This window comes from Rhinolophus hipposideros, assembly GCF_964194185.1.
Source record: "Rhinolophus hipposideros genome assembly, chromosome: 3".
Classification (NCBI taxonomy): domain Eukaryota; kingdom Metazoa; phylum Chordata; class Mammalia; order Chiroptera; family Rhinolophidae; genus Rhinolophus; species Rhinolophus hipposideros.
Window position 1 is genome coordinate 46,363,833 of NC_138049.1, and position 16,523 is coordinate 46,380,355.

The following is a 16,523-nucleotide window of genomic DNA, read 5'->3' on the forward strand; positions in this document are numbered from 1 at the left end:
GATGTGAAGAGGCAAGCTGCTATGAGTCCTACAACACAAAGAACTATAAGGAATTGAATTCCAACAAACACACGAGTGGGACAGTCGCTCTTTCCCTAGTCAGACCTCAAGAAGAGACCACAGCCTGGCTGACATCTTGACTGCAGCTTTATGAGACTCTATGCAGAGAACGCAGTTAAGTTGTGCCTGGACTTCTAACCCACAAAAATCATAAAATAATAAATGCATGTTTTTTAAGCTGCTAAGTTTTTAGTAATTTGTTACACAGCATAGAAAACTAATATTCTTGGACAGTAGCATAGGAAACTGGCTTTGCATTCTCTCTGGGCATGGAAAATGTTGAAAGATGACTCTTGTGGATGCTTTCATGCCTACTTCTGAGGTTCCCATCACTGGGTCTCTCCTGCAGTTCCCTTGCTGTGGGCACATGCATTTTTTCATACTAGTCAGATTCTTGCAACTCCTTCCTTAGGAATCCAGTGATCACCTTATCCTGATTCTTGCTGTTAGGATCCCTCTGGCCAGGACTTAGGCCAACCCCATATCAGCACCCTTCTCCATGAGGCCTAGATCTGGTCACCAGTAAACACTTAACTAGTAAACGCGTGACCCAACCAACTCTAGGAGGGCAGGCCATTGCCAATATGGCAGCCGTCACCTCAGCCCATCCATCTCCTTCAGTCTGCTCCACAGGAGCCCAAAGACAACAGCTCCAACCACAGGATACATTGCACTTGCCCAGTCCTGTGGAAGCCTGTTCTAAGCTTAAAGTGAAAGAGTGGGTGGAGTGACAGTTACTGCATGGCAACAGTTTGCTTCAAAGTATCTCTTTAGCAATCTGCCTTCTTCACATCCTGTAAACATTTTTATCCTTGATCTCGTTCAAGAGCCTAAGACTCACAGAATCAGTCACTGGGCACTTTCTTTGTAAATTCTGTGCATGGGGATTTATCTCACAATCACTTTGGTCTGTGATACCTATTATGTTGGAAATTCCATCAGAATGGAGGCAGGAAAAGTAACATTTTTAACAACCTGTTACTTTTAGTATTCACAAGTCATAAAATAAGAAAATAATGTAGTGTTAATGTTATCATTCATTTCTAACTGTGTTGTTTTGTTGTAGCACCCCTAGGAAACGTACACAGATTTCCCTTGTGTGTTGGTGGGTTATGGTAAAGGGATAGGATTCATTTCCAACATTATTTAAATAAACACAGTGATATTTCTATTCTTAGACAATTGTCAAGATTATGAACTCTATTTAAACAATTATTCAACACACTCAAACACTTTTATCTATATATTGCAAGCAGAAATATAGGAGAGAGAAGTGAAGGAATCAAAGTATTTTGCATTATGTAAAAGTTCCAGTTACGAGTAGCAATATGCAAAAGTGTCCTATTTAAAATACAAAGTTGATTCATTTACTGAACAAATGTCTACTGAGTACCTTCTCAGTGACAGACGATTTTATTTAAACTTTTTAAATATTTAATTTTGAATTTTACTTAGCCAGATAGCTAAAAAAAAAAAAAAAAAAAAAAAAAAAGCATATGTATAAGAAGAAAAATGCACATTGGGATGAGACTTAGAAATGCCTGATGCTCCAGAATTACCTGAAAAAGCATTGCTGTAATATCTAGACAGGGTCTGCATGATGTCTTTTGAGTGCTGTGTCCACGGCGCTATCTTTCTGTAGGTTTTTACACGATGAACAAGTTGAGAACCACCATACTGAAGGGACAAGGTATCCCCATGATCTTCATAGAGTTCCTCAAATAACCTAAGCAAACAAAACACACAGATATTAAATAATTTTAGGAAAAGTATCACACATGTTATTCACTTAGCCACAAACTCAAAATACGTCTTTTATTTTAGGAATTCTCTGAATCTTTCCTTTCAAGAAGATTTGTGAACGTCTTGAATAGAAATGCAAATGCAAAATATATTATATTTTATAGAAATAGTCTAATGAGCAACAAAATCACAGAAAACACTAAAAAAGAAGTGGGGCACCCAAAATATAACCCACCAAAGCCAGACCAAGCTGGTTCTAACTTTATTAAAAGATGCCTACATCCAATCATCTATCGAAGGACACTGGTTGTTTCCATGTCTTGGCCACCATGAATAATGCTGCAATGAACATAGGGTACATATATCTATACAGAAAAAAATGTTTTCAGATTTTTTTTGGATAGATATCCAGAAGAGGGATTCCTGGGTGACATGGTAATTCTATTTTTAATTTTTCTGAGGAACCTCCACATAGTGCCTTCCATAGTGGCTGCACCAATTTACATTCCCACCAGCAGTATATAGGAGTTCCTTTTTCCTTTTTTTCCACAGCCTCTCCGACAGTTGTTATTATAAGTTTCGTTGATAATAGCCTTTCTAACTGGTGTGAGGTAATAGCTCATTGTGGGTTTGATTTGCATTTCCCTAATAGCTAGTGAAATTGAGCACTTTTTCATATATCTGTTAGCTGTTTGTCTTCTAAGGAAAAGTGTCTGTTCAGACCTCCTGCCCATTTTTTAATTGGATTGTTTGTTTTTTTGTTGTAGAGTTATATGAGTTCTTTATATATTTTGGATATTAGCCAAAGTGTCCTTCCATAGATGATTGGATAAAGATGTGGTACATATATACAATGAAATATTACTTGGCCATAAGAGAAGATGAAATACTGCCATTTGTGACAACATGGATGGATCTTGAGATTATCATGCTAAGCGAAATAAGTCAGACAGAAAAAGTCAAGAACCATATGATTTCACTCATATGTGGAGTATAAAACTGAAAACAAACAAACGAACAAGACAAATAAACAAAAAATCATAGACACAGACAACAGTTTAGTGGTTACCTAAGGATAAGGTGGGAAGGGGGCAGTAGATGAGGGTAAAAGGGATCAAATATATGATGATGGAAGGAGAACTGAGTCTGGGTGGTGATCGACAATGCAATATATAGATGATGTATTACACAATTGTACACTTGAAATCTATATAATTTTACTAACCAATATCACCTCAATGCATTTAATAAAAATTAAAAAGAATTACTTCTCAGGATAAAAAAAATTAAAATATAAAAGACGCCTAACTTTCTGCAACCTTCCAGACCAATTTACATCACATGACAGAATTTTCTGTTCTGTTTGAATTGCCTTTTGAAAAAAGGACATGTTCTGATCACAGATAAACCATATTCTTTCCTGAAAATACATGTTTGAAACTAGCGTTTCTTCAAGTGCCTTTTAAAGATTTTCAGTGCAATGATATTTGTGGATCTGACACTTGTAAGCTGATCACTTCCCTTGATTGAGTCTTTCTGACTATCTCAGATGACCGATAATAGCTATCACTGTATTTTCAAGAAATAGTACATCACGGTTTAGGGAATATAATCCATAATGTTGTTGAGATCATGTAGGGTGCCAGATGGGCACTGGACTTATTAGGGAAACCACTTCATAGACTGCATAGATGCCTGACCAAAGCACTGTACACCTGAAGCTGAAGTTGAATAATATTGAATGTTGACTATAATTAAATATATATACAGAGGGTGCCAAAAAAATGTATATACATTTAAGAATGGAAAAAACTGTATTAAATTTATAATACTCAATGTATACTGACAACGAAAGATGAATACAAGTCGTATGTATACATTTTTTTGGCACCCCCGGTATACATTTATATAGTCACAGGATGTGGAGTACAGCATAGGGAATATAGTCAATGGAATTGTAACAGCTATGTATGGTATCAGAAGGGTAGTATATGGGGGGGGAGATATCACTTTGTGAGGGATGTAAATATCTAACTATTACATGGTTTTGTACACCTGAAACTAAAAAAAGAAAGAAAGAAGCAGTACTTTTGCAATGCCATGGATCCAATGGATAGTGAAGAAACTAATGCTTAATGAAGACTCAATCTTTTAATCAATCAATTACTTTTTTTTCCTAATATAGGCTGGATTTGTTTTTCAAACGTCCCACTAGTTTGGATTTATCTAGAGCACTTCAGATTTATCTGAAGAACAGTGTTTACTGATAATTAACACAAACCCAAAAAACATAGCAACAACACATAAGTCTTTAATAGAAATATTTATTAAAGAATTAACTTCAATAATTAGCAACATCATTTCTGAGAAGCTAAAAGTAGAAACGATTTCATAAAATCCTTATGATAATTAATCAGGTTTGCTTTCTGTCATTATCAGCATGCAAAAGGCAGAACATAAGGCTTACCTGACTGCATCTGTATCAAACTGCAGATTCGGTTTGTCAATTAATCCCAAGGAATAGAGCTGATAAGCCAGAGCACATTTTCCCACCATAAACTGTGCTGTGTTGGTGCGATCTAAACAGTCCACACAGTTGGTTCGAAGAACACCAGTCTAAAGAGAAATACCGTAAGATTTTTAATCATTATTCAGTCACCAAAACGACTTCCATACTTAAGATTTATTTTCTTTAAGAAATAGAAGAAAAGCTGTAGGCTTGGTATTATTCTTGAACAAACAATGATGAACACTTCTTAAATTATAAAAGGTCATGTTTGCTGCTCACTTAATATTGCTGTAACAGCATCATTACACTTTCTAGCCTATGTTTGAATTTTCTTCTTTAGTTTAACAAGATAATAAACCACATAGCTAACATTTTCCACATGTATCAATTAGTAAAATACGTGCTTTTTCCCCTGATATATCTCCTTTACTGTACAAACCAAGTATTCAGTGATTGAGACCATATATATCACTGTTACCATGTTTCCCCAAAAATAAGACCTAGCCGGACCATCAGCTCTAATGCGTCTTTTGGAGCAAAAATTAATATAAGACCCAGTCTTATTTTACTATAATATAAGACCAGATCTTATATAAGACTGGGTCTTATTTTACTATAAGACCGGGATAATATAATATAATATAATATAACATAACTAACATAATATAATATAACATGATACCGGGTCTCATATTAATTTTTGCTCCAAAAGACGCGTTAGAGCTGATAGTCCGGCTAGGTCTTATTTTCGGGGAAACATGGTAAGCATAATGAGTAAATATAGTGATCATACCTGGCTCATTGTCCAAAGTCATCCTAACTTATTCTTTTCACATTTCTGTTTATGTTTTTATTTCTATTAATAAAATCTATAATATACAGAAAAAATCTATGGGCCATTATTTTAGCTGCTCATCCTCTGTAGGAGTTAAACACTAGCAGTAAGGGTTTTAAAATTATTCTCAAATGATTAATAATTTTGCATTAAATAAGAAGGATGTCTCTCCATGGTTGCTTTCAGAAACCATCATACACTGTAGATACAGATTCTGTTCATTATTAATATAGTGTCGTCTATACCTGCAGGCGACCAGTGGGAATCACACATCCTCCTAGGTCATTCCACCTGTGTTCAAAAATACATGCTTTAAAAAAAAGTTTTTTTAGAGGTTTCATTTATTTATTTTTAAAGGTTTTTATTAAAATGTAGCTCACATACAATATTATATTTCAGGTGTATAAAAAGTTTTAGTAGCATAATCTATATTCATTTTTGGTACTAGATCTTTATTAAGAATCATATAAAAGTAATAGAGCTAACTGCGCTGAAATCATCAGCTGATTCTGCTCACTTTCCTTCTTTCTGGTAAGTGAACATGCAGATAACTACAATGGTACGCTATCCATGCCCTCCTCAAAGAGAGCCCAGGAAGGCAGCATCCGAACTTGTCCCAGTGCCCCACACCCTGCCATGTGGTCACCCAGGTCCAACCACCATCCCTCTTGCTTGAATTCAAGCTCATTTCTTGCTTCGTTTCTACAGACATGAATAATAATTGCAGGGCATCTTCCTAATCAAATCTTCCAAGCCTTATCCTTCTACCCTCAATATTAGAATTCTCTAGCTCCTCCAGCTTTTCTTCATGGAGCTTTGTCACATTCCTTTGGTTGTTTTTTGTTCTGTTTTCTTAGAAGTATTAGTATGTCCTTCTGTTTCTTGCTGTGTCCTTCGGCTGTTTTTGCAGACTTCCCTTATTATATTCCTACATGTTCTCCACGTGCAAATGACAGCAGGGAGATTCGTTCTAAGTACTACAGAATGACATTGACATTTTATTTTGTTTATTTAACAGAAGATGTAGTGCAGAAGAATTAACATAGCAGGCCTGACTGCTACCCTCAGAAAGGTGGTACATCTCAGAACTTGGGTTCCCACCATTCCCAGAAGAGACAAGAGGGGCTCACTGTGCCTAAACTGCCTGTAGAAATAATACAGTTTTGAAGAATATCCTCTTTCCTTCTGGGAGTCTGGAATTTTGGTATGCGCCAGACAGAGGCTACCTATGGGGCCACCTCTGATAAAAAATCCTGGCACTGAGTCTCTAATAACCTCCCCTGGTTGGCAAGATTTCACACATGCTGTCACAACAAGTTGCTGGGGGAATTAGTGTGTCCTGTGTGACTACTAGGAGGTCTCTGGAAGCTTGCGCCGCGCACTGGCTTTTTCCTTTGCTGATTCTGCTTTGTATCCTTTGACTGTAATAAATCAGAGCCATGAGTACAACATGCCGAGTTCTTTGAGTTCTCTTAATGAATCACTGAGCCTGGGAGCGGTCTCGGGGACCCCTGTCACAGGTGCCCTAAAATTCAAACTGTAACCAAAGGATTACTTCTAAAGACATACATACTAGTAGTTGGTTGTTTTTTGCTCTTTTTTTTTTCAACCACTACAGTTAACTCTGTTAACTGAAAATAAAATGCTAGAAATATATATCGGTTCCTTAAAAGATAAATGAAGCACAAATCTTTGATCTGAAGATACTCAAAGTGGTAGTGAAGATCTGTGAGCAAATAACTATAATACAATGATAAATATCACTGTCATTAAAATGTTAGTATTTAGTCTATAAGGAAAAACCTTTCCTTCTCTTATTTAATACCGAAAAGTAAAATTCATTGCAGAAATTTTTATTTACAAAAGTATTTTACATAATATTTATTCAATGAAGCAAGGGATACAGTCCATGGCTTCCATCGGAAGGTGTACAACCATCTGCGGAAATCTCATGCCCACAGTGAATGCTCGTTACACAGCCCCAGGAGCACCTTGTATTGTCTCCCCATAGGAAAAAATGCGTCTATCTTCCAACTAGTACAAACTGCTCATATTTAGAATATTTTTATCCGTAGAGCAAAATTCTTAATTTATTTTAAGTTTTCAAACACTATACATACTTTTCATCGGGCCGCAAAATGCTACAGTAAGAATCGGGGCGGTTTACAAAGAAACCTGTTTTCTTCACCACACTTTCTGCGATCACATTCAGTCGATCAAGAACATTACACAGCTTGCTGAGGAGAGAAGGAAGAATTAGAAAAGTGAGAAGAACCCAAGTTTTAATTAATATTTATCCTTACATCTAAAGCAAATAAAGTCTACAGTAATGATATTTAGGGATTTAATTTTAAAAATCTCTGGTGTGTACTCAGTTGGGACATTGTAACAATTTTTAGAATATAATGTATACTCAATAACTAACACGATGTGGTGCAAAGAGACACGAAGGGCCTGTAACTTAACATTAACTATTGGCAAGCCTTAATCGTGGCACATTACATCCCTGCAAGAACTTTTCCCAAAGCCTTTCACTCCTCAGGAGTCAAGTCAGTCACGTCAATATGCATTCAGAAAATGACTGTAAAGAGAGCACAGTATACTGCGGGTGGCAGGGGAAGAAAACATTGGACAATAAATTAATATGAATGGCACCGACCGGTAATCAAGCTTGTTATACTCTGGGAAAGTACGTGTGTTGTGTGTGTGTGTATCTAACCACATAAACTGATTTAGAAAAAAGTACGATTTATGCAAAGCAATACAGTAACATTAAAAAGTGAGACCTCAAAATAAACTCAGTGTTTGTATGATGCCTAGTAAATGAACAAAAAGACAATGCAAGGTTAATTAAAGGAAGTTCCTTGGATGCAATGAGCTTTGAATCAGCTCTTGACAAGTGAAAGAGGTAGGAAAGCTCGTTGAGAAGAAAGGAGAGTGAGTGAACAACAGAAACAAAGGCTGCTATGCTGGGGCCAGAGCATAAAGTTTAGTTTTTCTGAAACAGAACAGCCCTAGAAATAAAAAAGTTGTTACATTCTGGAACAGACCAGGTGACAGGGCTTTAACATCACACCTTAGTGTGGATTTACTTTGGATTTACTTCAAACACTCAGGCGTTACTGCAGGTTCCTCCATGAGTGAGATCATCTGCAAGAGGTGTCAGAGAAAGTGACTAAACAGGGAGCTAGAACGAAATCGAAACAAGTGAAAGGAATGCCTTGAAGGAAAAGAAGTGGAGTAGAGATGTTCTTAAATGACTAGATACTACTTCAAAAAGGATTTGCAAATGGTATAAATAGTGGGCAAAAAAAGTTTGGTCAATTAATCTAAGCACTCAAGTTCTACACCAGCAGCAGCACAGCCCGTCAGCAGGTTCCTGAAGGAAATTACCATAGAGATCAGCTTCCTGCCATCTCACATCAGAAGAAAAGGAAAACATCCCGACCAGACATACAAATGTCTACTCGCCTTTTGGTGTACTTGGCCATATCCCAAGGGATGTAAATAATGGTGTGCTCAGGAGGCAAAAACTGGTTGAGATATGTCACAGCAGCTACGAGTTCTTCACTCAGAATTCTCTCATGCTTTCTTTTCTCCCGTTCCTTTATCAAAAATTAAACATTTTCAGTATTCTAATTACCCTCAGTGTTCTAATTACCTTAAATCAGAAGAACAGACTCTTAACATTTTTATTTTTCAGCTAAAACAAGACAAAAACCTAAGTTTTAAATATACAGAAATGAAACCTACCTACCCAAATGAAAATCATATAAATACAAAGAAATAACTATTTCATTGAATTAAAGTCAACATATAATGAACTTTTAAGACTCAGGGAGATCAGGTCTCTTCCCAGTAACCTGCTGCAGCTCCAAGAAACTCAGCTTACCCTACACAGGTCCGGTCTACACAGGCCCACACCCCACTCTGACAGAGGAGAATCCCCAAGGATCAGAAGAAGGGCACCCCCAAGTCCAGTCAGCTACGGACCAGGCAGAAATCAAACGGGTCAATGGATAATCCCCAAACTGGCACTGCAGAGGGTGCTTTCGCAGCCTCTGCATGTTTTAAAATTTGACTCTTGTAAAATATCCTAGGAGGTAGCCAAGGCAGGTCCCTTTTCCCTCTTATGCTGTAGGTGAAAAAACTGAAGTTGAGAGGAGTTCATGTCTACACATTACCTTCTGCCTCCTTGCCTGCTGTACCTCCTTAGATATTACACTGCCTCTCATTCAAGAGGGGCTAGAGCATGACTGGACAGCTGTGTGGCTGGAATGCTGGGTCTGCCCCTTACTGGCCAACTCTCCTAGGTCTCCATGTATTCATCTGTATAATGGGCTAACAATGGTATCTCCCTTACCATTCACAGCATTCATGTGAGGTTTAATTGGGATAAAATATGATCATTTCGTATCACAGCATCTGGCACATGGTAAGTGTTCATAAAAATTAACTATTTTATTGTATCTTGAGCCAACCTTTACTTAGAAACAAAGAAAAACAGTTAATTCAGCAATGTTGACACTGACGTGGTATTGAGACACTATTGCTGGCAGTAAAATAGGTCTTGGTTATTTTCAATTATGGTGATTACTTTTCAGTTGTCATGAATGTAATTGGACAACCACTATGGAAACAAAAAAGGGTGTCAATTTTGCACAGCTGAATAAATCAAATGGAGGGGTTAGATAAGAGCTGATTAAAAACTGTTATATCAGTTTAGGATGAACATATATTTAGCTTACTTTTACATCTGAGAAAATTATATACTGGAATTTTTCTCAAAAACATTTTATTTTTTTAATTACTTGTTCAGTTGCGGTTGACATTCAATATTATTTTATATTAGTTTCAGACGTGCAGCATAGTGGTCAGATAGTGTTGGGAAAACTGGACAGATACATGCAAAAAAAACGAAATTGGACCATCTTCTTATACCATATACAAGAATAAATTCAAAATGGATTAAAGACTTAAATGTAAGACCCGAAACCATACAACTCCTAGAAGAAAATAGACAGTGAACTCTGACACTGCTCTTAGTGATATTTTTTCAAAAGCACTTTCAGTCAAGTAGGGAAACAAACACTTCTTGAAATTCTTGTATCAAATCTGATGTTTTATGAGATGCAGAGAAAAGGTTATTTAATCAACTTTCGATCATCTCTACGTAAGGAATCAGCCATAGTGGATAAGCGTTAGCGGGCTGGTTAGTCAGCCTGCATAGGCTCACAGGCCCCCTTAACCAAACGAAACCTTCACATATACAAGTGATTTTGCGTTTCACCTCAAAGGGTTCGGAGAGCCCTTACTGGCCACCCATGCCCTCCTCTGATGTACAGTGATGCTCATCCCACGTTAACTTCCTATTGATCCCCCAGTAGCAGCATTGAAAGCATACAGATTGGTGCAAAATGTCTGTCAACCAGTGCCTGAGACTTCCACAACTGTGAGGGGCAGGGTTCACAACACAGGGTAAAAAATAAAAGAAACCAAGAAAAGTATTTCACTTTAGTAACCTCATATGGAGGCAGAATAAAAAGCAAATATCCCTCAGTATCATTCTACGCACATTCATTCTTCGACTCTTTAATCTCAAGTTAATGATTTCTTCCAAATGAACTGAATAAACATCTTCCTTTATCCTCTGAATATAATAACTAATGACAAAAACAACAAAAAACATTATTTCCTATTCCTCTAAACAGCAATTTAATCTCTAGACTATTCTCTAGTTAATCTCTAGTTATTGCAGTATTTTTATGAAAATGGACCAATAAACAAGTAGTTTTAAAATCCACTGGCCTTTAAATATTTAAAGAAATGTAGATTTGAGAAATCACATGTATCAAACATTATTTTTTGAATCTGCACATTTAATAGAGAATTATTTCAAACATCGTAGACTGAATCTCCATTTGACCACAGCTTTTAACCACACTGTAAGGACCCTAAAGTATGACGAAGATTCACTAATTTAGGTTGAAGTTTCTATTCCAGAGACACTTTGTAATTTCGTGCTTTAGCAAGAATTTATTTCTATACTAACAAATATCTTATTTTCTACACATTTACTAGAAAAGCGCTCATGAAGGTTTTTGTTCTTAGCGTTTTCCTCCTTTAATTCTTCAATTATGTATATTATAGTAGGCTAAGGTTACAAATTATCCAGCTACATTGCCTTATATTACTCTCACTTGACAGGGAGAGAGACCTGAAAATGAAACTTCTCAAATAATGTGAACAAGTCTAGAAAACGACATAGTTAATATCTGCATGATTTGTTTTACAAAGTTAGTCCCTGATAGGATGCAGTAATTACATAAACCAAAGAGCGACAAAGGAAGGAATGAAGGTGATTGCCTCATTGTCCACGCGCCCCCCTCTTATCTTCCCCCCCTCAGTAGCCTGGCCACTTTCAGGCCATGATCTTCTAACCTCTTGTTTACACACACACACACACACACACACACACACACACGCACACGCACACGCACATGCACACACACTGGCTCCTTTGGACCTGTGCATTCATTAGGTTGGTGCTAAAGTAACTGCGGTTCTTGCAATTATTTTTAACCTGTTAAACCGCAGTTACTTTTGCACCAACCTAGTAGTTCCACAGTCCTCTCCTGGCAACCGGCTCACGGCCTTCATCCGACCCCAGCCTCGGCCTCCACGCGGGACCACTGTCAGTACAGCGAGGTCGTCACTCTCAGCCTCCCGTCTTACATCGAGTCATCATCACGGGTAACTCCTCGGCCTTCCACTTGCCTGTTCAGAGCCTGTTTTATTTTCAGATTGCTTGTTTTAACTACCCCCATCCTACAGGGGCCTCAATCCACTGACCGCCCCACCTTCTCCATCAAGCCCACCCCGTTACTCCCCTTTCTTCTCCAGTTCAGACTTCATGGTCCACTTCAATTATACTATTGCCAATATTCAAAACTCCCTTGATCCTGTCTTTTCTTGTCACACCTGGATGGCAAAACTAAATGAACCCAATTATCTATTTTATCTGTGATTATACCCCTTCAGAAACCCTGCCAGAAGAAGCCAGGCAATAGTAGAATGGTTCCATTTAAGAAATCCTGATTGCCAACCTGAAATTAGCCCGTAGCACTGGCTGGACGTCACTAGTCAACTTACCCTCCCACATACACGAAGACTGTTAACCCTTCTCCACGGCCCTCAAACCTCCACTCTGGGCTGCTGATCTCTCCTCCTACCTTAGGGACAAGGTAAAGCCATCAGCAGGGAGCATGTGGGTGCGCACGCCCTTACTATTCTCTGTCCCCCACTAAAGTAATTCCTCCATCTCTGTTTCCAATTTCCTCCTTTCTTCTTTTCTTGAGTACACGATGCCACTGACCATCCCTTCTCTCTCCTGTTTTCTACCTCTCCTCAAGGATCTCAAATGGATCCTTCCCACAGGCGTTTGAACACATCATTATAACCTCTTAAAAAAAAACTGATAAAAACGCCAACTCTTTCATTTTTCAGTATGCACTCCCGGGAGGAGGGAAAAAGGACTCTGCTCACTGCTACCACTTGCTCGTGTTTATCCCATGCCTTAGTCGGCTTCGGTCAGCGACCTCGGGGTCACTCACACCAGTGAGCATTTTCCCGTTTTCATCTTACTTGACCCATTAGCAGCACTTGCCACTGCTGACCACTTCCTTCCTTCATCATGAAACATGCTTTCTGTTGGTGTTTATAACACAGCACTCACCTGGTTTTCCTCCCACTTTTCTGCTGGGTTTTCCTCTGATTCTTCTATACACTCATTCCACTCTACCTGGACATTAAGAGCTGGAGATTCTCAAGATTGGACCTGAGGTCTTCCCTCTTCTCACCCTCCCCATGGGCTTCCCAGCCTTGCCCAGGCCTCAAATAGCACCTGGACACAGATGAGTCACAAAATCACATCTGGGCTCAGCCCTCTTCTCTGAGCTTCCAGCTCACACTGGCCACCTACTTGCCATCTCCTTTGAGAGGACTCGAGTACACCTCAAAGCCTTTCCCAACCATACTCATCATCTTCCCCCACAGACGAAGGCAGTGTTCCCCATTTTAGCGAACGGATTCCCATCCATCCACCGGAGTAGACCAGAAACCTAGGAATCAAGCCTGACATCATCCTCTCCCTCATCTTACATCCAGCACATCCCCGAGTCTACTGCAGCCATCCACTTCTCTCCATCTCCCCCACACCACCCTAGTGTAAGGCAAAGCACCCCTTTTCTGGATAATTATAGTAGCCTCTTAGGTGGTCTTCCAGAACTGATTTTAGTCTTGTACCAATCCATTTGTTGTCTATGTTGAGGTCAGGAAATTCTGAGCATAAGCCTCTCAACCATGCAGAACCTTCCATGGTTTTCCCTGACTCTCAGGATGAAGACCAGACTCACTAACACATCCCACAAGACTCTGCATTGTCCGTCTGTGACATCTGTTCAGCCTCATCTCACCAAAGCCTCTCTTGCCCTCATCCTTTGGGCCCCAGTCATACAGATACAGGCCTTTCATCCTCAAATGCACCATGTCCGCTCCTGTCTCAGGGACTTTGTACCTGCTGTTCTGAGTTGAATATTATTCTTTTTCTTCTTGGCCTAACTAATGCCTCTTCCTTCAGGCTGCACTGACTCGTCACTTCCTCAGGGAAGACTCTCTCCCGTTGTAAGCGCTCATACCACCATTTACCCTGTCTTGGTCCCTGAGCATTACTTCACCTTCTCCTCTTCTGGACTGTTAGCTCTGTGAAGGCAGGAAGTTTCTATGATTGCCTTCACACAAAGGAAACCTTCAAAAATACTTGTTAAGTGATGGGCTAAATGAACACAGGACTCCTTGGTTTTTCTTTTTTTTTTTTTAAGCAATTGAATTATACTTATAACCAACCTCTCAGAATAATCTGACACTACTAGGTGGTTGGTGGCTGTCACAACAATAACAAAACCCTTGCTTTTCATACTCTCTTGACTGGGGACTGAGAGTCTTTCAGTTCACTTGGCTGCACCATATACAGATACAATTTATCGTCTGGTCTCCCTGCCCTCCACTCTAGGCTTCTGACCTGAGAGCCAACTCATATATACGACCATGGTGACCAGACACTGTACTCTAAAAAGGAAGCATAGAACTGAGGCCATGCCACCACTTTGTCCGCCTGATTCTTGAGACACAGTGGCACCCCAATTTCTGAATCTAGCCTTTAGATCCTATTGCTACATAGTAACTTGCCCAGGAGATCTTCTGATTGTCAAGGGAAGGACTGTACCAAGACTGGGCTGTGGCTGTTTCATCTCCATGCTTCCTTCTCCAGGCGGTCCTGGAAACGAAAGCAGAATTTCACCCATGCCTAGTTTACTCACGTAAATCAGGAGATTGCATCGCTCTCTTCCCTTGGACACATGCCACTGATTCTCCTAGGTATCCAGGGAAGAGGTCACATGCAATCTGAGGCCAAAGGACAGTGGCTCAGACAGTTGACACAGTGAACCATCACAGCATGATAGGTCTGCAAGTCTTCCCTCTGAGAAGAGGTAACACAAGCTTGAGAAACCCTTTTGTGCTGAGGAAGAGGTTGTCCAGTGTGGCTGACCTTCATAACCAGACAGGTGAGCACGTCATACCTTCACTAAATTCAGGATGATGATGGGGGAGCCAAACCTCTGAAGCATCTGGTCAAAGTGAAGGGCAGCCACATGTGCAAATGGATCTGCCTGATCCACTGGGGAGAAAAGAGGAACAAACATCAGAATGAAAATGATAAAGCAAGAATAAAAGGAACATAGAATTTTGTGTAGTTTTTTAATGTTTAAAGATGCCATTCAACGAATCTTCTAGTAGTTTCACTTCCCAGATTCCTCTCGAGCTTATTAGACACTCATTCCACATGTATATATGGAATGTGAATGATTCTTCCATTTCTGATGTGAAATATAAATAATTTACTAGCAGCCAAAATTAAAGCAAAAATATAAAGTTACTGTATAAAAATAACAGAAGTCCCTCTTCCAAATTATCTTTCTCGGACTAAAACTTGATTAACACCTAAGCATTTATGAGATTTCTGTGGCAACAGTCCATTGTCTCTAAATGTGTATGCAGAAAAGCTACTATTGAAAACACTGTCCCACGCACATGTGATCGGTGGTTTAGGCATCATAGTTGAAATGTCCTGAGACCAGTATAAAGGAACTGATCCTCTAACTTGCACATAAGAAGAGTAACTTCCTGCAGTAAAAGACATCACAGAAGCATCGCAGAGTATTTGCTCAGTCTCGACTTCATTTGCAACATCACCCTGAAAAGAAAGGTGCATTTAAATGGATTTTATGTTCTTAGAATTTTTCATGGGAAACATTTCAAGTACGCAAAGAAATTCTAATTCTTATTCTCAATGTTTTAAAAGACGTAAATGTTGATCAATAGTCAATGTGCACATTAGAAAAGGAAAACCATTAAAATGTAATACAGGAAAGCAATTTAAAATAGCAGAGATAAGACTAGAAAAAAATAAAACTAAATAGCTACGAATACAAGTAGCAAGTAGAGAACAGCTTGAGTGATATAAATGGCAGAGATGGAGAGAAAAGAAAAACAATTACATGAAATTATACAGGAGGTTAGGAAGACCAGTGGAATATAAAAATCTGCTTCTGAAGACCAAGAGGGAATGAAAGGACGAGAATGAGATTCAAATAAGGCCTGATACACAGAAGGAAAAAAGGGTCTTGAGGTCACTTTCCCTACAAGAGCATATATGGATCACTGCATAAATTATACAAATGTCTAACCACTGTCTAAGCTGTACTAATATAAAATACTGAATTGTCAACTGTAACTGAAAAAAGTAATTATTAAAAAAAGAGTATATATGGATATGACAAATAATTTTAGAGGCATAAACAATATGTCTGTTTGGTTATCCTTTGAATATGTGAAAGTAAATAATATAGCTACAAAATTCTGATTTTTTTTAAAGCACCAGTTACAGCTATTTTCATTATTGATACAATTCTAGGAACAATGTTGCTATTTTAAGCCAGGATCAAAACCCAATGTCTCACTCAATCTGTCAACTCAATCACACATCTGCTTAAGACTCAAATAGTACCTACTGCAAACAGATGGAACACTCCATGGGGATTACATGGCTGATCGCAGGAAAGATGAATTTTTGTTATTTTCTGGTAGTGAACAGAATAAGGAGTGTCTCTTGAGCCAAACTAAAGCAGAGGGAAGCGGGTAAAGGGTTTCCCATGCTTTGTTCTCCTTAGTCTTATCATGGATGCGTTCCCAACAACTGCTCTCCTCCACTTATTCCTTGGGTGGAGGTGCTTTGCTATTTTAGTCTCTATACTAAAT

At 38.7% G+C, this 16,523-nt stretch overlaps 1 protein-coding gene across 1 annotated transcript in view; it reads right to left on the bottom strand.

The window, feature by feature from the left end:
* Positions 1-16,523, bottom strand: part of FIG4 (FIG4 phosphoinositide 5-phosphatase) — a 109,038-nt gene that overhangs the window by 63,552 nt on the left and 28,963 nt on the right. Inside the window, exons 9-15 of the mRNA XM_081036901.1 lie at positions 15,297-15,459; positions 14,786-14,883; positions 8,619-8,752; positions 7,268-7,384; positions 5,393-5,438; positions 4,271-4,419; positions 1,620-1,786 (exon numbers count right to left, since the gene is read on the bottom strand). Of these exons, the coding sequence (XP_080893027.1) occupies positions 1,620-1,786; positions 4,271-4,419; positions 5,393-5,438; positions 7,268-7,384; positions 8,619-8,752; positions 14,786-14,883; positions 15,297-15,459 (874 nt within the window). The remainder of the gene's footprint in view (positions 1-1,619; positions 1,787-4,270; positions 4,420-5,392; positions 5,439-7,267; positions 7,385-8,618; positions 8,753-14,785; positions 14,884-15,296; positions 15,460-16,523) is intronic.